The 27,287-nt window shown below is 49.5% G+C and overlaps 1 protein-coding gene across 1 annotated transcript in view; it reads right to left on the bottom strand.

Annotated features, from left to right (window-relative positions):
* Window positions 1-26,949, bottom strand: part of SLIT1 (slit guidance ligand 1) — a 154,484-nt gene extending 127,535 nt beyond the window's left edge. The window contains exons 1-3 of the mRNA XM_079138105.1: window positions 26,489-26,949; window positions 5,839-5,910; window positions 4,158-4,229 (exon numbers count right to left, since the gene is read on the bottom strand). Coding sequence (XP_078994231.1) covers window positions 4,158-4,229; window positions 5,839-5,910; window positions 26,489-26,685 — 341 coding nt within the window. The 5' untranslated portion in view covers window positions 26,686-26,949. The remainder of the gene's footprint in view (window positions 1-4,157; window positions 4,230-5,838; window positions 5,911-26,488) is intronic.
* Between the last annotated feature and the right edge of the window lie 338 nt (window positions 26,950-27,287).

Genomic DNA, 27,287 nt, shown 5'->3' with positions numbered 1-27,287 from the left:
TGTGTGCTGCTTTCCATGCCAAACCATAGAGATTTACTTTTTTTTCTTTCTTTCAATGCTGAGTATTTAACCCAGCCTTCATGCATGCTAGGCAAGCACTCTACCACTGAGTTTCACCCCCAGCCCTCCTTTTAATCACTGAATAGTATTCCATAACTTTAATTCCCTGAAGGCTGGACAGAGATGTTTCCAGCATTATAAACACAGGCAGGAGCAGGAAGTCTGGTTCTGGAATACAGTCTGATGAGAAGACATCATGCAGAAAGGACCTAGACTCATCTTTCCCACCTTAAGCAACTAGTTCTTTGACACCAGAATCTAGGATATAGCAAAGGATACAATCTAAATCTTGGAAACCTATGATAGACAATATTAAAAGATAAAAATTATTGTTTAGCCTCTACTCCACAGAAGTTCAGTCATCAAGGAGCCTGACACCCATAATGTATAGAACCCTGGTCCATACACAGCCCGCTAGGTACAACCTGGCACTGGCTGGAGCTGCACCATCTCTGGCACTACCTCCAGATCTACTGAATCAGAGTCTGCACTTCAACAAGATCTCCTGTGACTCATGTGCACAAGAAGGCTGCAGAAGCACTAATGTGTGATACAGCCCCTGCCAGTAAGCCCACAGCACAGCCTGAGTTACATACAAATTCACTTTTAGTGGTTCTTTGACAGACAATGATAAACCAACTCAGCAAAATTATTCTTCTACAGGGAGAGAAAAATAAACTTAATTTTACACAGCCAGCAGTAACTCATCTGTGGTTACCTCCTAGAAGGTCATCTTTCATCTGATATGTGAGAACTGTCACTGTCCCCACATCGGAGACTGTCATGTTTCCAGCACAGTACAGACAATTAGATGTGCAGCTTTAGGAGACCAGCTGGAAGAAATTTACTTAAAGGGCAGGCTCCTAGGGAAACACACAATTGCCTTGAGAAAGAAAGAGACCACCAATATAATTCTCACAGCAACAAGAGTAGACATCAGGTCGCTCCAAGTTCCTTAACGCTGGTCCAATCAATTCATCCTGTATTTCCACTGTCTGGCAATTAATTGCTGGGGTTTGTTTTGTTTCCCCTAAAGACTCTCAATATTCTGACTTCAATTTTTGATAAACATTTAGGGGGGAAATAGGAATTCAATGCCTAGTTTAAATTAGAAAAATCAAAGGACACCAAAGGAAGGAGCCAGCATGGTGAGGGTAATTCTGAATAATAAGAGCAGTCATTATCAGCTGTGACTATGCACCCACGCTGGGGAGAGGTTTGGTAGGCGTAACTCCGTAACTCTGTCAGCAGAGGGGAAGCAGAGTAAGACGCTATCTCCTCAGCCCCCTGGGCTTGGCTCTTAACAGCTGCCCGGGGTTTGTCTGTTGGCCTTGCCGAGTGTCCCTCTTTGATGGATGAGGGAATCCAGATGCCAAGAGGTGAGTGAGTTGCCCAAGTCACCGCTGAGTGGTAGATGTGGGATTCCGAAGCCTGCCTGCAGGCAGTTCCCCATCCTGGCTGTGCCCCACTCAGCCAGCTCATGGGGAGCTGAGCCTGCTCTGTGCCCTCCCAGCTGCAGGCCAGCCGGGCCACACACATCCGCGTCTACACTTAAGTTTCTCCCGCATCTACACTTAGGTTTTGTAGCTGCTTACAAGAACCAGCTATGAACCAGCTCAAACTTGTTTATACCACAGGTGCTTAATGTAATTTAATTAATTTCATTCACAAATGACTAAGTGGAAAAAGAAAGTGTCATCACGGTGAAAACCGAGCTGAATGCTTTCAAAAGATTCAATAAAACGGAAAGCTGCTAATTAAAGAGCTATTAAATTAAATAGAAGACTTAATTCTCCACCAAGATTGCTTCCAAGGGCTTTTTAAAAAATCTCACTTCACCTTCAAGAAAGCAAAACAAAACAAAAAAATCATAAGCAAGGTATATAAGTGTGGTCTAGGGGAGGAGAGCAACACAGGACCCCAATGAGGGTCTCAAAATAAAAAGAAAGTCTTGGCATTCAATAACTAAATAAAACTGGGGAAGGGGCCCATAAATGTGCATTTACATGTTTTAACTGAAAATAAAATGTTTACAGTCGGCACGGCTTCCCATCACTCCCCACTTCAACCAGCTCCAATGACGAACTGATCCCCTCTGGTGTCCAATAGGTCAGACAGGGCGGCCGTTCACTGGCCACTCACAAAGGCATGGGCACCTCCAGGGATAAAACAAATGCCCTCTGCAAAATTGCTGGTGACCCACAGGGAAGAAAGGAACTGGAAAAAAGATGAAGGACATAGTCTGCAGTGGTAAGTCACGACTCCAAGAAGACCCTCGCCAGCCTCGGGTGGTAGCAGCAGGCAGGACGGGGACCACCCTGGTCGCGTCTAGACCCTCCCCCACCTTTCCTCCTCCTCCCAGGGAGAGCAGCACAGAGCTGGAGCCAGAATGGGTTAGGTCCAAATCAGGCCCTCACAGCCAGGTCATTAATATGTATTTTGTTCTAAGCCTTGTGAAGGAAGCAAACCCAGGACTCAACATCGGGTCTAGCTGGGAGCTCCTTATCGCTCAGTTTCAGGCCTGGATGAGGAAGACAAAAGAAGATTGCCCTGATTTTCTTTCAGGCTGCAAGAAGGCAGTGAGACAATCTGTTCTTTCTCCGCGTTTAATGCCTCCCTCTCTTTGATATTAAAGTGAAAGGTGGAGTAGCAGGTCTCGTCATCCGGAGCTCAGGCTCAGAAGGGGAAGTGATCCAGGTTCTAATCCCCTGGTCTGCACCACTGTGGGCAAGTGACTTAACCTCGGGGCACCTCCGTTCCCCGTCTGTAAAATTACACTTTTTTTCTGCAGTATTGTTTTTAAGATTAAATGAGAGTGCAGGTCAAAGAGATTACCTTGGTTCCTGGCACAGAATAAAGCACTTGGTGGTAGCTATAATCACTATCAAAAACTCACTGTAAGAAAATCCAGGACAGGGCTGGGGCTGTGGCTTAGTGGCAGAGCACTTGCCTAGCATGTGTGAGGCACTGGCTTCGAGTCTCAGCACCACATATGAATAAGTAAAATAAAAGTCCATTGACAACTAAAAATATTTTTAAAAAATCCATGAGAAAAGCATGAAGAATAAAATAAAAGGTACCCACTGCTATCGCACCACTCAGTATAATTGTTTTCTTTCTCTTACATTCTTCTGCTCACAGAGTAAGCGGTTTTATTTATGAAAGTGTCACTTCCTACCTTCCCCACTTAATATATTATAGGCACATTTCCATGGTTTTTAATCGTTCTTCAGAAAATGTGGTTTTATATCTTATCTCCACCAAAATGGCTATTTCCAGTGTTTTTTGGTATTTCAATAATATATAATAAAAATCCTTATGTAAAAATTTCTCAGCCATTTCTCAGAATGTCTCTGATTCTCTGATTGTTTCCTAAAAATAAAATGGACTATCTGATTCAAAGAGCATGAACTGCGGGACTCTTGATACCGACAACCGAACGACTATGCAGGAGGGGTACGCAGGTGACCCCGTGTCTGGGTGCCCATCCCCCACCTCAGCCACCCGTGAAAAGCCTTTTCTCTCTTCTTGTCACTAACCTGAAATACAAAAGTTGATCAAGACCCGCTTCAAACCTGAGACAAACCACGAGATTCAGAACATGCGGCCACCTTCCCACGTCCCTGCCATTGCTCTAGTACCTTCCATCCTCAAGCGGTCCCCTCAGCACACTAAGGGCTGCCGCTAAGAACACCCAAACCCAGCTGGGGGTGCTGTTCCATGGCAGAGCCCTTGCCTAGCATGCTCCAGGCCCTGGGTTTGATCCCTGGCACCAAAAACAAAAACCATACAAATCGATGAAGAGTGGATATGCCTGGGAATGAGATGGTGGCGGGGAACTTCACTTGTGGAATGTTTTGCCATCACATATCTTCAGGGACAGACAACAGGGAGTGGCACTAGGAGCCGTCGAAGGGCACCCCCCACGCCCTGAGACCATTCCTCTGGCCACAGCCGCTCCTGGCTCCACCGTGAGGCAGAGGCAGGCTGGCTGGGGACTGGGGTTCCCCCAAGTGTCCCCTCATTGGCTGCATCAGCAGCTTGACTGCTGATCCCCTCATGCCCGCCCCAGTGCCCCCGAGCCTGTCAGTACTCACAGCCGCTCCAGCTCCTTCATGTCGTCGAAAGCCCCTCGCTCCACCACTACAATCTGGTTCTCCATCAGCTGCCTGCAGAAGCAAAGAGACAGGACAGCCCCACCGTCAGACCAGGACTCCTGGAAGCAGCTGGCACCGGGGAGGAGCTGAGGGCAATGTTAGCATGGGGGTGAAACTGGAGCCATGCCCACACAGACCCACATCCCAGCCCAGGTGGACACAACCTTGCCAAGTTCCCAACACAGGCTCCTCAGCACACCCAGCCTGACAGCAAGCTGCGCATCCTGCCGCACCCAGGCTGACCCCTCTGAAGACACCCGCCTCAGTGCTCCGAAGACGTGCCCGAGGAAGGCTCTGAGCTGCTGCCCTTATTTGACCCAGAGGGCACACGTTCAAGGGACAGAGCAGGGGGCATCAGCCAGTAGAGGAGGAGGGGAGCTGTGCCCCTGGGCAGAGCCCACGCATGCAGCAACCCACTCTGCAGCTGGCACCCCCACCTCTCCTGGCCCCATCTGCTGAAGAGAAGAGTGGGTGTCCAAGCCAACTGAACCACCTGGCTCCATGGGACTCTGGGTCCTGTCACCACCCACGGGCTCTGAGACCAGAGTATCCAGCTGGTGAGGCAGCATTTCCACCAATAGATTGTCTTGTGATCATTTTTGAGATGGTAATGTATGTTTTTCTTCTGTGTTTTCCCTTTCCTCTCCCTAGTGACTTGTGTGCCTGGGCATGGGCCATGGACAGGGTTTGGGTCGGGGCACGGGTGATGCAAATGTCAGGAGAGAGTAGGGCCTACCCCAGACTCAGAAGAAGGAAGGGGTTGAGGTCAGTGGGTTCTGTAGAAGCAAAGACCTCTGCCCAACAACTTGTCACCTCTGACCTTAGAGAAGATTGGCCATAAGGTCCCCAACTCCTTCAAAATCCCTCAGAACTACAGACCAGCAGTTCTGAAAGAACCGAGATCCCAGGACCCTTGCACTACCCTGGTAGTTGGGGGTGAGGCACCCTGTGACTATCTGATGCCCTGGTTCATAAGAACTCTAAACAAATTGTGCCCTGACCCACCCATACCACTCTTCATATGCTGAAGCCCCCGTGTGGCCGTGTGGGGAGACAGGGCCTCAAGGGAGGCAGATGAGGTGAATGAGGTCAAAGGATAGGCCATACAAGAGGACTGGTGACCTTGTAAGAAAAGGAAGAGGCACCGCAGACCTTCTCACACAGGAAAAGTCACATGAGGACACAGTGAGAAGGTGGCCATCTGCAAGCAAGGAAGAGATGCCCCACCAGAAACCCACCCTGCCAGCACCTGGATCTGGGACTCCCAGCCTCCAGAACTGTGAGACAGGCTGTGTAGGCCCCCATGAGCTGACGCTGACTAATAAGGAAACCTAAGAAGTCTCTCAGGAGACAGCCAACGGACAAGGTTGACAGTGCCCAGCCCAGTCCCTTCACCATGCCCAATTTTTTCAGCCACGTGGGAAGTAGTGGGCACTCTGGGTTGAGTCTCAACCTCACCTCACTCCTGCTCCCTCAGGGGTCCCAAGCTGACTCCACAGTGGAGGGTCGAGACTGGCGTACAGCACTTCGACCACTCTCCGGGCTCTGCCCAGGACCCCGAGGCCACTGCCAGGGTGGGAGTGAGAGGGAGGTCATGAGGGGAGGGGCATCCAGTACTCACAGCACCCGAAGCTGCTTGAGGCCTGCAAAGTCATTCTTGTGGATCCGGGTGATGTTGTTGCCATTGAGTTCCCTGGTGGAGCAAAGGAGAATGGGAAATGGTGAGCTGCAGGGTGGGCCCCGGGCCAGGATTCCCCTCCAGGCTCCCTCTCCACCTGGCTCAACCGCCCACCGCGCCAACGGAGCTGGGGACTTCCGGCTCAACCCCAGACACCCAAGTCTATTCTGAGGCCCAACAAGCTGGGCCTCTTTACAACAGGCGTCCCCCCCAGCAGGAACAACAAGGCCCGGGCACATTGCTGAGAGTGCCGCAGAAACCAAAACCGTGGTTTCTGCCCCAAGGAGCACAGGCTAGATGGAGGGTCAAAATATTCAGGCAGGAAAGATTTAGAGAGGAGCCCATGACGGAGGCTATTCTGAAGACATCCTCACTAAACATAAGTGCCCTCACCTATGAAACAGGAATGACACCTGTGTCCACTGAGGAGGGTCCCTGGTCATCTGGTCCTTCCCCGCCTTCCAAGGCCACATCTGATCCTCCCTTGACCCCTGAATCATCCCCTGGGCACTTTGGACATGGACCTCACTCAGTCCCTCCCTGTCCCCACCTCCCACCTGGCTTTGCAGAATCACTCCCTTGGCCTCTGCCTCTTCCCCAAAAGCCTACTCAGCCTCAGCAAGGCAGGCCACAGCAACAAGGAGGCGTGCTCCTTCCAGAAACTTCTTCCACCGAGCCACACACAGTGCATGTTCAGACCTGGCTGCTTCCCTCGACGTACCCTTCAGCATCTAAGCTGTCCCCAGGGCAGCTCCCACTCATAGCCCTGCTGTCTCCTTTCTCACCACAGGCAAAGTCATCTGCATGCTTTGCATCAGTCTAAGTGCCTCCACCCCAACACACACACACACAAACACACACACACACATACACACACCATGTTCACCTACCGCCCAATCTTCTCACAACCTACTTTGGCTCAAAGTTCCATGCACAACCACCAGCTCAACCCAAGTCCAAGCTACTTTGAAAACAACAAGCTCCCAGTCCTGCACTTGGCTGAGGTGTGGCTGGTGGAGGAGACGGTCTAGAGTTGTCTAGAGTTGGTCCATCCAGAACAGGGACACATTTGACTCACTTCTATGTGCTCCAGGTATGCACATCCTCTCCCGGGACTGGAAAGTAGCCATCGTGCCCATTCCGCTGATGAGGAAAGAGAGCTCTAGGATGCTAGGTGCCTTCCTGAGGTCACCAGCCGGTAGATGACAGACCCCACAGGCAAAGCCTCTGATCCTAGGGCCCAGGCTTTCGGTCCAAGTGGACAAGCCAATAATTCCTTCAATCTGTGGCTCTCTATGCCCTTTCTTCCCCTGTGCCTGGTCCTGTTCCTGAGGCACAGATGAGGTTTCTCAGGTGCTCTTCATCTATTTCTACTGGAACCTGAGAAGGTCTCTGTGCCTTTCCATGTTAGCATAGCCTTCCCCCAACCAACCATGTCTCACCCCCAACCACTGTGAGGACGCCTTCTCCGTGTGACACAGGCTCTTTCCAAGGGGAAGATCTTTTCTCACTGAACTCAATATTCTTCCCTGGAACAGCCACCAGTCTGCTCCTTCTGCAACATTCTTCAAACACTAAGAACTTCATCATAAGCTCTTCAAAACTGGCTCCCGTCCCAACAGAGCATGCTTCCTTTAGGCCATCCTACTAAAATGTCACTCGCAAGCCTCAAATCGTAGTCCCTTTTGATTGTTTCATTCTTCTGATTATAAAAGTATGTTGGCAATAGATTGTAAGGGTGAAAACATTAAACGTCTTAAATGGACACTGACAGAACATTGCTGAGTTGAATTCAGCACATCCATGAAACCAAGTGTGAACTAACAGTGCAACCCTTGGAAATGGTCCAGGTCTGCTCCTGCTGACAAGGAAAGCCATCTGCAACATGGGATGTGGGAACAGGTTACTAAAAGTTCCTTATGCAACACTCCCCCCATACACACATAAATACAGGTGAGTGGACAGGTGAACTGGGGCCTGGGTGTCACCAGTTCATGACTAACTGCTATGTGTGGCTAGACACGAGGTGGCTTTACTTTCTTTTTATACTTTTCTACATTGTAACTTTTTAAAAGATTTCCTATGTTTTATAAGCCAATATAATATCCAAATTATTACATTTAAAAATAAGAGTAACATATGCACATTCTTGAAATTTTTTCAACTTTCTGAATAAAGGAAAAAATGAAAATTTTGCATGATCCCATCTCTAAGAATAATCCCCATTAACATTCTGGCATATTTTTCTCTCAAGTCTGATTTCTTTGGACACAATTTTTTTAGAGTTAAGATAATTCAACAAGTATTCACTGAAGACCTACTACACAGCCTTCTGCAAGATTTCAGAGAGGGCAAATGGGACACAAGTGTTACCCACTTCCACAGCTAAATCCTTGTTTGTTCTCCTCTTAAGGTTCTGACCAACCATAAAGTGACCCTTTGGGTATGTCAAGTTTCTAGAACATTCCCTGATTCCCTGTTCCTGGAAAGCTGTGTTGTTTTTTGTTTGGGGTTTTTTTTTTTTTTTTTTTTTTAATAAATTTTTTTTATTGTTGATGGATCTTTATTTTATTTATTTATTCATTTATTTTTATGTAGTGCTGAGGATCAAACCCAGTGCCTCACACATGCTAGGCAAGCGCTCTAACACTGAGCCACAACCCCAGCCCCCTGTATTGTTTTGATATTTTCACTTAAAAACAATACTGCATAAAGCTGAGAGGGTCTTTCAGAGGAAAACGTTTCTAGGAAAGGAGTCACTCCATCAGTGGTCACAAGAACTCTGACCAATTTTACAATCATTCATTCATTCATTCCTTCTCAAGGCAACCATGGCTCATAAGATAGTTGACTATGATGACATTCCCATTTCATAAATGGCAAAATGGAGGCACAGACAAAAGCCAAGACTTGACTTGAGCATGGCAGGGCCCAGCATGGAACTTGGGGATTGCTGAGGATGGAATTCCCATTAGGGCAGGTGGAGGCAGACAGGCTCCCAGGGAATTCTGATGCCATCTGGCCCCTGCTGGCCTCTTCTAGTTCTTTGCCACCACAGCCCCTGTGCAGACACTGGGGCACATTCCTCAGCCAAGCCCTCCTCCTCACTCCCTACCTGTCACTCCAGCCCCACTCAAGGAAAGAACTGGACCAGGCAGGGAGAGAGACAATGAGGCAGGACAGCAGAGTAAATACAGCCTTTCTCCCCAGAGGCCCTGCTGGTGGTTTCCAGACGAGACCATCAGTGGAGGCCCAAAGCCCACCCTAGCCGGCCCCCATCAGCCTTGCTCTCTATGCCAGAGTTAAATGCCTCCTCTGGGGACTTCCCCTGCTCCAGTGGGCAGCAGCAGGACCCAGGCAGGGCTCATGAAGCCCCGGATCTGAGGCTGGCTACATAAGGAAGCATTTTGCCACTGAGGCTGAGAAAATGACCTCTGCTGGGTCCTCTCCACCCCAACAGGGTGGCCACCAATATGGAGCTCCCAACCTGGCTCCAAAACAAGCTTCATCTCGCACATCCTCACAGCAACCTGGGAGATAAGTGTCGACCTCTCCAACATACTGACGAGGAAACTGTGGCATAGACTGGTGAAAAACTAACCCAGTGCCACGTGACTAATAAACGGTGAGGGTGGAGTCGAACCCAGGCCAACGTGATCCAGGTTCTTTCCCTACACCATGACACTCCTGTTGCTGGACTCTCACTCAGTCCGTCATCCTGTGCCCTCATCCTGAGTGGTCATACCTTGGACGGAGCTGAAAAGGCTGCTTTGGATGTGAAGCACTTGCTCTGGAGCCCCGAGACTACTGATCTCTCTCTGTGGTCTCAGGGAAGTCCCCAGCAGGGCCAACCTAAGTGTGTTCTTAGTGGCTAAGATCTTGAGCTCTGGAACAATTCCTACTCCCCACGCCCACTACTTGTGTGGCCTTGGGCAGATAGATTCACTTATCTGGGCCTCAGTTTCCCCATTTGTACAATGAGGATGATGTCAGTACCCACCTCTCAGAGCTATGGCAAGGTTTTTAAACGCCTTCATCATTTCTAAAACTCCAAGTACTATGCCTGGCGTACCTTAGCCGCTCTCTTTCAGTATTTACCTGTGATTAGTTTTACCGTTACTGTCATCATTGTTTTCCTCAAGGACCACAGCTCCCCCAGGAGGTGCTGTCCCCAGGTCCAGCTCAGCCTGGTGCTGAACCTCTGGGCCAGGGCTGAGCAGGAAGGAACCAGCTACTCGCATTTCTCAGGCCCCAGGATGCTGAAGACCAGGACAGATGCCCTAAAAACGGTTCTTTCCCATAGTGAGTTCACACCCCATCCTTTTCTCTTCTGAGGAGAAAATACACCCTGGTGGCCAATGGCCCTGATCTCCATCAGTCCCTGTGGGGCCCTGGCCTCAAAGGAAAAACCTCGGTGACAAAAGATTTTGGAGAAAATCCTCTGAAGCAAATTTACCAAGGAAAAAATAAAGGCACGTGAGGATTTCTCAACTTCTCTCAGGAAACAAGAATTTTGGTTGCCATCATCTGGGTGTTCATGATAAACCAAAATGGCTCGGATTTCCTCATGCTGCCCGAAAAAAAACTTTCAGGCCCTTCTTTCAAGGGGTGATCTGGGAGCTGCCTGAGTTTTCTTCAGGAGCATTTCTCAGCCTGGAGTTCCTGCCACACGGCTTCCCTCAAGGACCAGAACGTTCCCACAGAGGCCCAAGTTCCCCCCAAAATTTCACTCCTCCTCTCAGGTCACCAAAAACCAAACACTCCTGCTCTGACTGAATGAGGCAGACCTCCTCGGCTCAGAAACTGCGCACGTCTGGCTGGGGAGATAGCTCAGTTGGTAAAGTGCTTGCCTTGTAAGCACAAGGCCCTGGGTTCGATCCCCAGCACAGCAAAAAAAAAAAAAAAAAGAAAGAAAGAAAAGAAAAAAAGAAACTGCACACCTCGGCTCTTTCCTTTGAAATCCTACCCTGGCCAACTCTGCGGAGCTGAGTGTCTGCAGAGTCAGGCAAGAGAGCCAAGTGGGCACAGAGCATCCCTCCCCAGGCACTGACCAGACTGTAGTCCTAGAGCCCACAGGGCCCAGCACCCCACCCAAGGCAAGCCCAGCCAGCTCACTGACACCCACCCCACACCGCCACACCTCAGCCCTGCAGAGCCGCCAAGTGGGCTCCCCATGTTTGCCCTGGCTCCCCTCCAATCTGCTCTCCAAGTCACAGCCGGAATGGTCTTTACAAGCTGCAAATCTGATCATGTCCCTGCCCACTTAAGCCCTTCAATGCATCCCCAGTGCTCTTGGAATCAAGACAAATCCCCTTACCATGAGCTACAAGTTCCATGTGGCCAAGCCCTCTGCCCACACAGCCGGCCCAAGCTGCCCCCACTCCTCCCGACACCCACCCCCCATGGTGAGGGTCTTTGAACTTGTCATTCCTCCCACCAGAAATGGCCCCTGCTTCCCTTAGCTAACCCACTCCAACTTCCCATCCTACCACAGGCCCACAGAGCACCCCACTCCTCTGCTCGGGAGCACAGATTGGGGGTGGTTTTGTAGGAATTTGGAGGAGCTCTTGACTGATGTCTCAGCCCCTGCAGAGATCAGACTCCTTGAGGACACAGCTCTGTTGGCTTTTTCTCACTGTCTCCTAATGCAGCACAGGGCTCACGACAGATGTGTCAATAAGAATTTCATAAATGTAGGAATGAATTTGCATTAAATTGACATATTTCAAATAGCATTGGATTGAGTGGGTCTTCCATGTTTTCCTGTTCCCCGACTCCAAGAAAAAAAATGAGTTATTAAATGCTGTCTCAAAATTGATATCACCCAATAAAAACCCCATAGACAGAAGATGCTGCCCTCCTCCCACACCCTCCTCTCTTCCAGGTCCTTCCATCCCCCTAAGTGAGCCAAATATGTGCAAGGAAACAGTGCCTTAAGTTCAAGCTGCCAATCAATAAAGCCAGACCATTCGGGACACCATTAGGAGAAAAGGAGAAAGGAAGGACTGTCTTCCTTCCTTTCTCAGGCTTCAGGAGAAGCAAGGAACAGGTGCAGTGGGCAAGTGCCTTCCAGGGGTGGGCACTGTTATGGCAGCTGCCGTGTCTCTAGCTCCATGTAATTCTCACATCAGTGCTCTGAGATGGTGTCACTGATGCCATCTGACAGATGAGGAAACCAAGGCTATCCTTAAGCAACTGTGGTGGGGAGCCAAGTTCAGTGCTTCAGCTGAAGAGCTCTGGCCTTGGATTCACAGGCCTGGTTTTGAGCCCAGCTCCATCCTAGACATTCTGCAACCTTGAGAATATACTCTTCATATGACATGGTCTGTCCCCTTCAAAATTCATGTTGAAATCTAATCCCCATTATGAGATTATAAGAGGTGGAACGTTTAGGAGGTAATTAGGACTAAGCCCTCATGAATGGCCTAATCCATTCATGCAATTAATGGATTAATGGGTTAATGGTTTATCTCAAGAGTGGGTCTGAGCTGGAGTGGTAGCAATGCCTGTAATCCTAGCAGTCAAGGAGGCTGAGGCAGGAGGATCACAAGTTCAAAACTAGCCTCAGCGACTTAGTGAGGACTTAAGCAACTCAGTGAGACCCTGTCTCTAAACAAAACATAAAAAAAGGGTGGGGAAAATGGGTCAGGAGAGGTGGGGGAAGGAAAGATAGTAGAATGAGACAGACAGTATTACCCTATGTACATGTATAATTATGTAAATGGTGTGAATCTACATTGTGTACAACCATAGAAATGGAAAGCCGTACCCCATTTGTGTACAATGAATCAAAATGCAGTCTGTAAAACCAAAAATTAAAAAAAAAAAAAAAAAAAAAGTGGCTCAGTGGTTAAGCACCTCTGGGTTCAATCCCAGGTACAAAAAAAAAAAAAAAAAGAAGAAGAATGGGTCTGCTACAAAGCCAGTTGGACCAGGGTTCTTGTCATGTAAGGCCCTGTGCCACCTTGGGTTTCTGCTAGCAAGGAGGCCATCACCAAATGTGGCCCCTTGACAATGGATCAGAACTGTGAGCCAAAATGAACCTCTTTTCTTTATAACTTCCCCAATCTGGTATTGTGTTATTAGCAACAGAAAGTGGAATAAAACATACTTCAATCTCTCAACCTCACTTAACTATCTATAAAATGGGGACAACAATATTATGTACCATTAAAGTGTCTGGCTGGTGCTTGGTGAGGTGCCAAAACCTGGAGCAGTGGATACGGTAGGAGGACCTAAAGACCCAGAGGGCACAGCCTGGGGTTTCAGAGGGATGAGGGTTGGTAGAGAAGGGCAGAGCCCTGGAGTAGTTGCAAACCTTGGCCAGGTATCAAGGGACTCTGTAGTCAGGAGACCTGAGCCGAGAAGGGCCGTGAGCCAGAGACTGCCCCCAGGAACTGGTGAGGGTGCCTCCTGAGGAACGGAGGCCACTGACAAGCCTGCCTTGGCCCTCAGAGTGAAAGACTGACCTTTCCTCAGTCCCCTTCCTGGGAAGATTACAGGCCCTCACCCACTGGGCTCCTCCATTCCCTTCGACTGACAGGGCTGCCCCCTCAGCCCAGAACAGCCTAGAACAGCCCTCCCCCATCCTCTGCCCACCAACACAAGCCCATTTTTACCTCCACCATCCTGCCGGCCTCCATGAGAACATCCCTTTCTCTAAACCCGCTTCCCTGTAGGCACCCACCCAGCTCCAGGAGAGCTGAGAGATTCTTAGTTGGGTTCAACATGAGGTCCTTGGTGAAAGGCCACCTTCCCTCCTAGGCTTGGAGAGGCAGAGGCCATATCTAGCTGCCCATTGCCAGATCCCAGCACCTGCAAGGGAGTCTGGTACATAGTAGGTGTTCACTAAGCAGGTCAATCCTTCCCACAGAGCTCCACTTCTGCTGGCTCTTCATGGCCAAGCCTTCCATACAATCCTCAGGCCTTAGCAGGTGACAGTCCTGCTCCCAGCCCAACCCTGCTAAGCCCTCAGGCCTGACATCAATCCCCAGTGCTGGGAGGACCCTCCACCATGCAATGAGTAAAGAAGCCCCAGGGATGACTAGTCAGAGGACCCATGCTAGCAACAATTTGCTGCCAATCCTGCTGCTCCTGTGCCCCAGACTCTGGAGACCCATCTTGTATCCTTGACTTCAGCAGTAGTAGCAGTTACACTAGCTCTACTAACCTAGTCAGCTCATTTATGAAGCTAGTACCTGGCTCTAAGGTGCATTATCAGTCTTGATCTGCAGATGAAGAAGCATAAAGGATTTCAGAATTCAAATTCAAGGTCACCCAGCTGGTAAGTAAGCTAATGAAGAAGGACTCAAGTTTTGGTATGTCTGGCTCCAGGGTCAAGCTCTTTGTGTGTGTGTGTGTGTGTGTGTGTGTGTGTGTGTGTGTGTGTGTGTGTGTGTGTGTATGCACACTTTTAAAAATAAATAAATAAAAGCTGAATGCAGTGGTACAAACACCTATAATCCCAGCAACTTGGGAGACTGAGGTAGGAAGAGTGCAAGTTCAAGACCAGTTTGGACAATTTAACAAGATTCTGTCTCAAAAATAAAAAAGGTCTGAGGATGTAGCTCAGTGATACGGCACTTGCTTAGCACAGGCAAGGTCCTAGGTTCAATCTCCAGTACTGAAAAAAAAATTATGGTAAAATACAAATAACATAAAACCATCTTAACCATTTTTAAGTGTACAGTTCATCATTAAATATGTTCACATTGCTGTGCAACAGATATCCAGAACCTTTTCATCTTGCAAATCCAAACTCTCTATTGTCCTAGAGTCCCTCCACCCAACTCCTATACCCCTGGCAACCACCCTGTGTGCTTGGTCTCTATTCACTTGATGACTCCAGGCACCTCATGCAAGCTGAATCGAATCACGCACTCTTTGTCCTTCTGTGACTGGCTTATTTCCCTTAGCATAATGTCCTCTTAGCTTCACTTCATGTGGTAGCATGAGTCCTTCCTTTTTAAGGCTGAATAATATTCCATTGTCTATCTTTAGTGCATTTTGCCTATCCATTCATCCATCAATGGGCACTTGTTGCTTCTACCTTTCAGCTCTTGTGAATTGCACTGATAGGAACATAGGTGTACAAATATCTCTTGGAAACCCTGATTTCAATTCTGTGGGGTACAGAAGCCCAAGTGGAATGCTAGGTCATACACGGTAAGTTTACTTCTAAACTTTTGCCATTCATTTCCTCCATCAGTTGTGTCCTTTCACATTCCCACCCCAGTGCCCAGGGTTCTGATTTCTTCACATGCTCCACCCTGTGTGTTATTTTCTTTGGGAATTTTTCTTCTTCTTTCCTGGTCCCAGCCATCCTAGCAGTGTGACATGATCAGGATCCAATTCTTAACCCCAGTTCCATGGTACATTCTATTCTGAGTGCCAAGCTGTTCCCCGGTCACTTCACTGCTGAGGCCAGCTTACTCCTGCCAATCCCCTTCCCTGGTCTAGGCCCCACCCCAAAACCACCACCCTGCAGCCAGGACCCCACTAACAGCCACCACAGCCCACCAGCCACCCACCCACTGCCCACCCCAGCCCTGGAGTGGTTCCTGCTCACAAAGTCCCTGATGCAGACCACCAGCAACTCCACCTCCCCACCTCCCCACACCCCCAACTCTGTTCACTGCCCTCCACCTCTGCATCAGACCCCCACACTCCCTATGCCTGCTTGCAACTTGGGTTCACCCCCAAACGTGCACAGGTAGGAATCTGTTGTGGCTAATTTGCCTCTACGGCCTGGTGTAAGCGCCGACGGTGTTTTGTAAGTGCTGAAAGAATGACTGACACACAAGCGAATGAACGAAGGGAACCAGGCCTTCTCGACATGCCTAGAATGACAACTTTAAAACCAAAACCAAACACAGTTCAGAGTCTCAGGGACTCTCAGGGAATCACTTAGCGATCCGCTGTTTGACCCTGGCACATGGCTCTACCTCTCTGAACCTTCTCATTTGCAAAGCAGGGCTAAGTACACCTTCCCCCCAGGACTTTGGAGGAGTACAGATGAAGCACCCTCACTGAGCCTGGTGGGAGGCAGGGGCTCTAAACCAAAGACATCACCAAGCACCCTGTGGCTTCTCTCTGCCTCCATCCTTTGTGACCCTCATCTCAACCCTCCCCTTTCCTCCATCCCCAAGGGCCCTGCTCCCTCCTTCCTGCCATACTGACCCATCTGCCCACCTGCCCCTCCAAGCAAGCAATCCTCTCCCAACCTCTCCCTGCCAGCTCTGTGCTTGTCCTCTCTGCAAACTTCCCACCACCCCACTCCCGACCATCTGCCTCCTGCCTTCGACTTCTCAGGAAACTGTTCTGCCCAGCTAGGCAGTGACCCCAATCTTCTGTTCCCACAGTTTCCTCATCAGACAGAGTGACTGCCCCCCACACCATTCGTCCTCCTCCCCAGCTCCAAATGCCTCTGACTTTGGCAATAACTGCCCAGCCCAGGCTCCAATCCACAGACATTGAGCTAGTGCTGCTGGTGACAGTGCAGGCAGCAGCCTCTCCCACCTCTGCCTGGTCCTGTGCCACCTTCCCTGGTGCCTGCACGCTTAGTAGGATTCAATGCAGTCCTCCTGCAGCCTCAGAGGATGCCCGCTTTTCCCCCAGAGACCCCAGCAGTGAGCAGTGTTTCTCAGATTGCAGGAATTCCAGGTCACCCAAAATGCCTTTGCCAAAGATCTCCTGAATCGGCCCCTCTGGGGCAGGCCTTGGAATCTGCATATTAGGCCAGATATGACCCCTGGAACGTCTGACTCCAGAGCTTAGCTCAACCGCACTCCAGTCACAAGGTTGCCCTCCCAGCTCCAGGCCCCTGACATCCCATCGACACTCCAGGCCCTCTGACGCAGGCTGGGCTTGCTTCCTCTCCTATCTCAGCTCGAGCAGGAGCCCCCAGCTCTGTGATTCCTCCTGCTGCTCTAACAATCACCACAGGCCTACTGGCTCAAATTCACCAGCTTACACTCCTTCTGGATGCTCTCAGAGACGATCCCTTCCTTCAGCTCGGTCAGTTTATAAAGGCTGCCTGTAGTCCTGGGCTGGCGGCCCTTCACCCAACCTCTTGTTCCATCATCACATCTCCTACCCCAGACCCCCCCATTGTGGGGGCCCTCAATAACATTGGACCCAACCCACATAATCCAGGATCATCCCCCTATGTGAAGATCCATAACTTAACCACACCTGCAAAGGTCCCTCTGACGTGTAAGCTAATGCAGTCACATGTTCCAGGAATTCAGACGTGGACATCTTTGGGAGCCATTAATTAGCCAACTAGTTTGGTTAGTCATAGTTTCATAGTTTCTTTCTTTCTTTTCCTCTTTTTTTTTTTTCTTTTCCCCCTTCCCAGTGTTGGGGATCAAACCCAGGGTCTTGTACATGCTAGGCAAGCATTTTACCACTGAGCCACATCCCTAATCCTAACAAACATATTTTCTAAAGCAAAGATGAGAACCCATGAAATGCCTCACCAAAAGTTAAAAAACAGAAACAACCAAAAAAAAAAAAAAAATCTCATTGAACACATTTTTAGAGGGTGTGTACTAGGGATTGAACCCACCAGCCCCATACCACTGAGCTACATTCCCAATCCTTTTTATTTTCAAGACAGAGTCTCACTAAGTTGTTCAAGGTCTTACTAAGATACTGAGACTGATCTCAAACTGGATCCTTCTTCCTCAACCTCCTGAGGAGCTGTAACTACAGGCATATATCACTGCACTTGGCTTCCCCACCCCCAGGTGGGGTCTTGCTATGTCATGTTGCCCGGCTGCTGGTCTCCTCAAACGCCTGGGTTCAAATGATCCTCCTGCCTCAGTCGCAAGTAGTTAAGAATAGAGCACATGCCACTGTGCCCAGCTTCAACACACATTTTTTAAGCACCAACTATGTGCAAAGCAACAAGGATAAAAATACATGAGATATAGTCCCTGCCCTCAGGAAAGTCAAAATCTTAGGTATCCATCAGAAAAAACCACCTTATTAAAAAGGAGTAAACTTATCTTCCTTATAGAATTCCAATTAATAAATGAAAGAATGAGGGACCTAGAAAATCTTAATTAGATAATAATTATTGCAGGCAAGATTTATTAATTGATGCTAAAATTAGTAGGTGAGAATTTTTTGTGTGTGCATGTAATACTGGGGATTGATCCCAGGAGAACTCTACCACAGAGCCCTTTTAATTTTTTGAGACAGGGTCTCACTAAATTGCTGAGGCTGGCCTTGAACCTGTAGTTCTTCTACCTCAACCTCCCAAGAAACTGGGATTACAGGTGTGCACCATCACACCCAGCTAGTAAGTGAGAACTTAAGGACAAACAGGATATCACATAGCTTCAGATTATCTCCCCCAAAATATTTACGACTTACAAAAGGAGATATTTATTACTTAGAGTGAAGAGGTCGGCAGTCACCTTCTTAATCAGGATATGAAGGTTAACATCCCAGCAACGAGATACATGGATGTCATCTACCCTAAACGTATGTACTGAGAAGGACAAAATACCTCTGTGACATTCTTGCCAAAAATGTATAGCTTCAGTGGAATTCTGAAACACACTAGACAAACACCTAAACTGAAGAACATTTCACAAAATAATACTTTCAGAAGTGTCAAGGTGATGAAAAGCCAGGAGAGGTGGAGGAACTTCCACAGACTGAAGATTAGGTAGAGATGGAGAGTAAATGCATTGCAGAATACTGGGCGGGATCCAGGAACAGAAAAAGTACATTTGTAAAAAGAAAAGAAAAAAAAAAAACAACCTCACAGAGACAAAATAAAGTAGTCTTGGTTAATAGGATGGTAATAGGATGGCAGTCACGCTAATTTCTCACCTTGGTCATTGTACTACAATTATGCATGATGCCAATGTTGGGGAAGCTGGTGGAAGTGTACATGGGAATTCTCTGGATGATTTTGGCAACTACTCTGTAACTTTAAGATTATTTTGAAATAAAATTTTTTTAAAGAATAAAAATACAGCAATGATGGCAAAAACTTGTCACAGAAAAGCCAAAAATCACACTCACCACAACCAACTGGCCTTCCCACTACCAGCTAGACCCCCAACACCACCCTATTGATATTCTACACAAAAGCCAGGCAACCGAATTTCCTAAAACAGCATTTGCACTTGTCACTCTCTGCTCGAAACCCATAGGGTCTCGTTCAAAGGACACGGAGTCTCGGGATAGAGCTCAGTTGGTAGAGTGCCTTGCGAGCACAAGGCCCGGGGTTCAATCCCCAGCACCAAAGAAACAATGGCAGCAAATTATAAACCAATGAATAAAATGATAATGTACACTCTGATAAACAGACAAATGAGAGGGAGCAGAATGCCAACTAAGGAAACAAGGACCTTAGAAAAACATCTCCAAAAACTCCTCGTAATAACAGAGAAGAAAACAGGGACTTCTCAGCAGAGAAGCCTGGCACACATGGAGTTAGCAAGGGATCAAAGTTAAATGCACCTGTGCTGGAAAAACCGACATTGTGTCCCTACTGAGACGACACACAGGAGTGTTTGTGTACGTTTGTTTAACATTCCTGACAAAAACGCATAATTGGAATGTGACCACGAAGAAGGATCAGATGAAGCCAATGGAGGGACAGCTTATAAAATAATTGGTCTATGCTCCTTCGTGATGTCAAGGTCAAGAAAAACAAAGGCGGAGGAACTATTCCAAATTAAAAGCAACCAGAGGATCATGGCCACTAAATGTCCTGTGTGATGGGGGACAGGATTCTGAAAGAAAACAGTCCTAAAAGACATTATTGAGACAACCGATGAAATTTGAATATGAACTATGAATGAACAATAGTATTACATCAAAGTCGAATGTTCTGATTTTGATAATTTCATTTTTCTTATAAAATATACAAGAGTCAGATGCGGTGGCACACGCCTGTGATCCCAGCAACTCCAAGGTTGAGACAAGGAGGATCACAAGTTCAAGGCCAGCCTCAGCATTTTAGCAAGGTCTCCAGTAACTCAGTAAGACTGTCTCAAAATAAAAAAATTTAAAAAATTAAAAAGGGCTAGAGATGTGGTTCAGTGCTATATTACCCCAGGTTCAATCTCCAGTACCAAAAAATAAATTAAAATACACAAGAAGTGCTTTAATTCTCCAACCTATTCTTAAGTGGTTCAGCAAAAATTCACATGTGAGTGTGCGTGAGTGTGTGTGTAATACATGTTAAAGCAAATGCAGTAAAATACAAACAGCTGAATCTGGACAAAAGATACACACTTTTGCAACTTATCTCTAAGTTCAAAATTATAACAAAATTAAAGTTATAGTGAGCACAAGAGATATTTTGGAGTGATGAAAATACTCTAAAATTGGGTGGTGGCAATATTTGCATAATTCTTTTAATTTATTTTAAAAGTCACTGAATCATTTTTTAAAAATTAAAAAGTTCTACACACACACACACTCACACATACACTCACACACACTCATAAGCACACTCGCACATGTGTACACACACTGGTGGCTCCACTTTTCCTAGCCTCCTGGCCTGACACCCACCCCTTGCTTCACTCGCTTCTTGTAGAACTCACCCACACAAAACTTGACTTCTCAGTGAGTCTGCTCCTCACTCTCCTTCCCAAGTACATGGCACACACCTGTGTGCCCCCAAATCCTCTTACCCTCATTTCAGCTCTCTATTTATGAACCTTCAAGGTTCAAATCCCATCTCCAGTGCCAGGCACAGTGGCGCACACCTGCAATGCCAGCTACTCAGGACCTTGAGGCAGGAGGATCTCAAGTTCAAGGCCGGCCTGGACAATACAGGGAGAACCCCATCTCAAAAGAAAGAAGAAAGAGAGAGGAAAGGAAGGGGGGGGAGAAAAAAAAGCAAACCCACCCAACCCCAGGCACTGCAGCAATCCAGCCCACCTCCAAGCTGTCTCTGAGCCCATCACCTCATCTCTGCACCCATGGGGCACTGACATGTCAGATTGTAGTCCAAGCACTTTATGTGGATCACCTCACTTGAACTTCACAGCCCAACAAGGTCAGTGCTGTCAGTGGCCCACTGTACAGATGAGTAAATTGAGTCACTAGTGAGCTGCCCAAGATCTCCTAGGTGGTAGTGAATGGAGCTGGCCTTCAAACTCGTCCATTCTGACACCAAAACCTGTGCTGGTAGCTCCTGTGCTGCATGTCCCTACAGATGTCCTTACATGTTGTTCTTTCTCCCCCACCGACAGCAAGCTCCCAGAGGAGCGGGTCCACACCCGATCTCTCTTGATGCTATGCACAGGGCAGGTGCCCAACAGCTGTTTGTCCGCCACAGGCTGGGTTCCAGAAAGGAGAGGAGGGGGTCATGAGCTCCCTCAAAAAAAGAAGCCAATTCTCCACCCCCAGCACAGCCCAGCTCCCTGGCTACTGCCCAAGGCCCGGCCGTCATCTGCTCTGGGTAATAAGTATTTGTATGGCGATAATTACAGCATTTGGGAAGAAAATCCCATTAAGCGAGAGCCCTGCCGAGCTGCTAATGCCGGCACAGAACTGGAGGCGGCAACTCCGCCAAACGCCCCGTCTGCTCCCAATAATGCAGGAGCTGCCTGTCCTGCTGCCCCTTATTGGGCCCCAAAGAGCATGGCCGCCCCTGCGGACAACCTCGGGTGGCCTGGGTGGCCACTGACAGCCAGCACACAGCCTGGAGAAGGGGCATCAAGGAAGGACAGCCCGATCCCTTGTCCTGCTGACTCCCCAGTGGCTGCCTGCTAAGGTAACAGGACAGCCATGCTGGGATCCAGCCTGAGGGGCATGCAAGTTCCCTTCTCGTCCCTGCAGTGTGTCACCTTAATAACAATAATAGTAGGCCATTTACCCGGCACTTGCTGTCAGGCTGAACATTGCCACGTGTAATCCTCGGGCCATCCTTTGAAGTGGCTCCTATCACCAGCCCCACTTTATGGGCAAGAAAATGGTGTTCTGGGAAGCACATTCTCCTCCCCAGCTTGCAATGATGTGTTCATTCTCATACTGTGTTGTTCATCTCTACCTCCGCTGCTGAATTAAAAGTCAGGGAGAGAAGGATGGTTTCTCCTTCGGCTCGGCCCTATTCACTCGCCACAATGCGGATTTCAGTAGACAGCGGCTATCTGTTGAATGAATGAATTAAACCCCAGAGCTTGCCTAGAGTGCCCCAGCTGCTGAGAGGCAGAGTGAGGCTGAAAACCCAGCAGGTCAGCTCCAGAACCATGCCATCATGCTCATCCACCTTGCAGAGTCCCTGTTCCTTGTCTCTGAATTCCAGGGGACAGGGACAAAAATGCCCAGGTCCAGTGACCACGCACTCTAAGCAGACAGCATCTACAGAGCCTGCAGCACGGCCAACACTCACACCATCCCTCCCAAGCTCCCTTCTGCCCCACAGGAACCCCTTTTAGCTTGGGCTTCTCAAATAATAACAATATCATCACCTAATGTTTGAATCACAAAGCATTCTCACAAACGCACAGAGGGTAGTTAGTAGGTGTTATCCCCAGAGGCCAAAGGAAGGTCAAACACCAACCACGTACCACATGCCAGGCACTGCATGTAATTCCCCGCTTATGTTTTACCATCAATCTGCAAAGCTGTCACTGTCCCCTTTCATGTGCAGGGGAAATGGAGTCTCAGAGCAGGTGGAGGGATAGCATTGGGGCTCAGTCCTCAAGAATCCAGCAATAAGCTCAGCACACTGGCAACCACACCAGAGCCCAGGAAAGCAGGAACCTCTCATCCCACCAGGAGGCAGCTCCCCGGCACAGAACGGTCTCTGCTGCAGAGGGCCACAGTGGGCTTCAGTGGACCTGACCTCGCTCACCATAGTCTCCATCCAATCATTATTTGGAATTCCAAAACAGTCCCCCAGACCAACAGCCCCAGGGTGCTTTGGGCTGTCATCCTTGGATACAACCACCCAGCAGTGCTGAATGGGACTTCCCAGGCTGAGCTCCGAGAAGGCCTCTGCAGCACACGCAGAGCTAGGGCAAGGTGGACAAACTGACTGGTGAAAGAGCAGGGGACATAAAGAGGACAGCAAGAGAGCAGGCCCCATGATCTGACAAGCAGCAGAATGTGCTGGGCCTGGGGCAAATAGAAGCCAGCAGGCGACCCTTCCCAGGGGCCCTGCCCTGCCTCACCATCCTCCCACGATCTGCCAGAGTCAGACAGATGCCTCTCCGTTCTCTGTAGCCACAAGGGAATCTGTGGCAGGTCCAGAATACAAGTGCCCAAGTGAAGGGTCAAGGCAATGTTCACATATACTGCATTCTCTTGTCACAGTCCTGGATGCTCTAGTCCAAAGGATTTATCATTTCATTATTATTGTTTTTTGATTCAACTGACAATCAAGGTCCTTGAATGGAAGAAAAAAAAGTTAACAGTGTCTACGCTGGGTCCCTCTGAGCCTGGGTTCTACAAAGAGATGACACCCTAGGCCTCCTCCAGCGCCTCCCCAATCACTGCTCTGTATTTCAATTTCTCCATTACAGTGAATTATTTAGCATTCTTTCCCTACTCCCCATCCCTCCGACCTGCAGCCCCCCTGGCTGAACCAGTTTCCTCAGCAGCTCTAGAGCCTACTCAACCTCTCCCAAGAAGTCCCTGCAGCAAACCAATGACAATTTCTTCTCGCTTGGGGAGAAGTTATGGAATATGTGATCATAAAGTTGCCAGGTCTCCCAGGCTGCCACAGAAGCTGCCCAAAGGACAAAAGGCAAATGCGCAGCTGCAGTCTATAAAAATTTCACAGCCTCAGAGGAAGCCGCTCTTGCAGGCTTCAATACTGCACAACACCCATATTGATCACAGAGAACATTCGCTGGTTATTCTGAGTCTGCCCGGGCTCTCACCAAGGCCTCGTTCAGGATGTTCCCTTCCTCTTCAAATGGCTCTTACGAGGCCTGCCTAGTGAACAGGAGGCTCCCGTTGCTTTCAATGTCCTTTCCAACCCCAGGAGGTCCGCATACAGAGCCAAGAACAGACCTCCTCCCACTCCCCAGGACAACTTGCACCTGGATTCCCACCCAGAAGTCTCCAAAGGACCTTTCCCAACCTCTCTCCGGCCTCCAGGCCCCTCACATCCAGGAGACACAGCAAGACCCAGCCCCTGGGACAAGCTGGTCCATTTGTCCACAGCAGGCCTGGCACACTCACACCTGAGGCTTTGCTTCATGCTGTTCCTTCTGCCACCATTGCGTGTCCTCTCTGCTTAGCAAAATCCAATCCTGACAGAAGAGCCCATCCCCTGAGAAGCCCCCTCACTCCCAAAAAGGGCTTCTACCCCATTGTTCTTGGTGTCCCATTACACTGCTGGCCTGGTCCTCTCCCAAGTGCCTGCAATTAGGAGTTTCCTGCTCAGTCCTCCAGACCATTGCCTCTGGAAGACGGGGATAGGTTCATTCCCTATTGCACCCAGGGCAATTTTTGGCTTAGTAAATATTTGTTGGATTAAAATAAGACTTCCTTCCCTATTTTATGATAATATGACAGAACCTGTCATAATCAGCCCTCACTTAGGGAGCTTTAGAACATGCAAGCACTTCCATGGATTGCCTTCCATCGTCGCAAGAACCAGAGACCAGGATGTATCTGGCCCCATTTTTCTAATAGAAAGAAACTAAGGGTCAGAGAAGTTTAGTAACTTGCCCAAGGTCACACAGCTAGTATTTGACAGTTCAAACTCCAAACCAGGGACTGCCACTTCTAGAGCCCCAACTCTTTCCTCTTTGCTAGGAAATTGGACTTCCATCCTTCCATCTCACTGAAAACAAACAAACAAACAACAAAAACCTGAAGAGTTCATAAAAGTCAAGACACCCGATCTTAAACACTCTATCTTAAACACTAAAGGTAGTGAGAGAATTTCAAGAAGACTTCAAGATTCAAGATCCCACCACAGGGGGACCAAGGCTGCTGCCAGGGTAACAGGTACAGGAGACGAGGCAAGAGGAACAGGGAGTAGGTACAGAGGGAACAGGCATAGTAAGTGACCAGGTGACCTTAGGGATCCTCTGGCCAATTTTTTAAATTATTTTTTTAGTTGTAGATAGACATAATAACTTTATGTATTCATTTTTTTTTTAATGTGGTGCTGAGGATCAAACCCACTGAGCCACAGCCACAGCCCCCTCTGAACAATTTTTGATGCTAATTTCCTCTCCAGGTTCACACAGGATAATGCACACGCTGCCCCAAGAAAACCTAGTTTGGTCCCACCCCTCTCCACACCACCGTTTCTCCCCAGCTCCACAACACATGTGCTGACACACACTCAGGCACACACATCGATTCCCATCTAGATTGCATATAGATTGCAACTTCTCTGAAACCTCCACGGGAATGTTTCAGACTGAGGCAAGAAGAGTCTGGGGCAAATGTGTGATCATTAATTGCTGGCCTTGGTAGTTTGATCCAGGTGACAGTTCTCCCCAGGGTCAGCTGTCTGCAGATGGGAGTCATGAAAATGTGCTCAAAAGTTATCAAAATATGTATACCTTCCTGAGAGCCACTGCAGTTGCCCTGGAGTGTGGGAAGGAGCTGGCAGGTTTCAAAGGAGCTAGCAGCCTTCTCCAAAGTCTCAATCAAAAATCTCCTGGTGCAGTCACCCCTGTGAGCAGTACAAAGGCCTTGCCGTGACCAAAAACGTACACACACACATGTATGTGGAATCTCATGGCCTTACACTACTGAGGTGCCCATAGACACTAGGAACACGTATTCTACAGGGGAATAGCAAAAACCAAATTATTCAGATCTTTAAACACACACATACCCTACGAAGCTCAGCAGGTCCAGAAAGGATTCAATTTCCTCAAGAATTCAGAAGTGGAAGAGAAATGACCTTTTTTATGATTCGTCATGGTCAACATCTTTAACCTTATGTATCTGCTTCAAGCTCCTACTCTCTAGGTGTTATTCACTGGGGTCCCAGTCTGGGGCACACCTACCCTTCTTTGGATGTTCCAAGCCCCAAACCTGCAGCCCTCAGGTCCCATTGTCTGCCTGGGTTGGGGATGGCTGGGGGCGGGGGTGCTGACACCTGCAAAGGAACAAATCTCAAGACTCTGGGGCAAACAATGGAGAGGAAGCCAGAGATTAGAAACTTCAAGTCCACTACATTGCGCTGCTCATCACCAGGCGGCAAGCCCAAAGCACCCAAACCCACACAACCACTCAGAACACAGCCCCAGCCCCATGTGTCCAGAAGGAGACATTGTGCCTGGCGAGTGTGGGAAGCTTCCCTCTTGGGTGCCAGGAAGGCTTGCTGGCACCAAATCGCTGGCACCCTGGAGGAATAAAGTGCTGGCGCAGTGGGAAGGGCCTGCCTGTGCGGAGCGCAGAGTGCAGGTGTGAGGATGGGCAGACAGCCCTGCCGAGGGGCCCTTTAAATCCGGGGAAAGGGAAACAGTGGCGCTCCTGGCTCCTAGCTGGGGAAAGACCCTGGCGAGCACTGACCGGTATCTTGGTTGCGGAGCTCGGGCCCCACAGTCCTGCCCCCATCCCAGCCCTCGGTGGCGTCTGGGAAGGAGGACAACCTCGGGCTCCCTGCGGACCCGGGGTGGGGGGCCATACTCACAGGCGCTCGGTGTTTCGTGGGATGTTCTTGGGAATGGCCTGCAGCCCCGTGCCGTGGCAGTCCACCGTGGTGCCGGTGCAGGTGCAGAGGGCGGGGCACGCCGTGGTACCCAAGCGCCACGCGGCTGCCCACAGCAGCAGCCAGAGCTGGGGCCGCACCAGCCCCGCCGAGGACCCCCGCCCGGGCGTCAGCGCCATGGTGCCCTCACCGCGCGTCCCGCTTGCCTGCCGGACGGCGGCAGCCGCTGAGCATCCCAGTCCGGGGCCGCCTCCAGGTGCAGTGCCCCGCAAAGCCACCGAAGAGCCCGCGGGCTTGTGCGCTGCGCCTTGCTGTCTGGGAGGCACCTTGCTGCTCCCAGCGACGGCGCCTGTGCGCGGACGCAGGGAGGGCGCCTTGGGCGGAGGGCACTCGGCTCCTCTCCGGTTTCTCGCTGCCTGCGTCTCCCTCTCTCCCTCCCTCCAGCTCCCAACTGACTGCTGTGAAGGAGGAAAATGGGCAGGCCCCGCGCGCGCACGCACCCCGCGCGCACACACACACACACACACACACACACACACACTCACACCCGCACGCTCGCTCCCACCCGGCCGTCATCCATCAATCGAAAAGCACACACCAGGGCCAGACTCCTCCCCGCCCTACCCCCAGCCCGACCACCGCCCCCTCCTCCCCACCACTCAGGCGGCGGCTGCAGCCGCGTCCAGTTTCAAAGGTGGAACCTCCGAGGCGCCGCCAGTGGGCAGGGGTTTGCGGGGAGGAGGGGCAGGGGGCTGCGGGGAGGAGGGGCAGGGGCGACCTG

The sequence above is a fragment of the Sciurus vulgaris genome (genome assembly GCF_902686455.1).
Source record: "Sciurus vulgaris genome assembly, chromosome: 4".
In the NCBI taxonomy this organism is placed as follows: Eukaryota; Metazoa; Chordata; class Mammalia; order Rodentia; family Sciuridae; genus Sciurus; species Sciurus vulgaris.
Note: the sequence above shows the minus strand (reverse complement) of the source record. Positions and strands in the feature narration are given on the sequence as shown.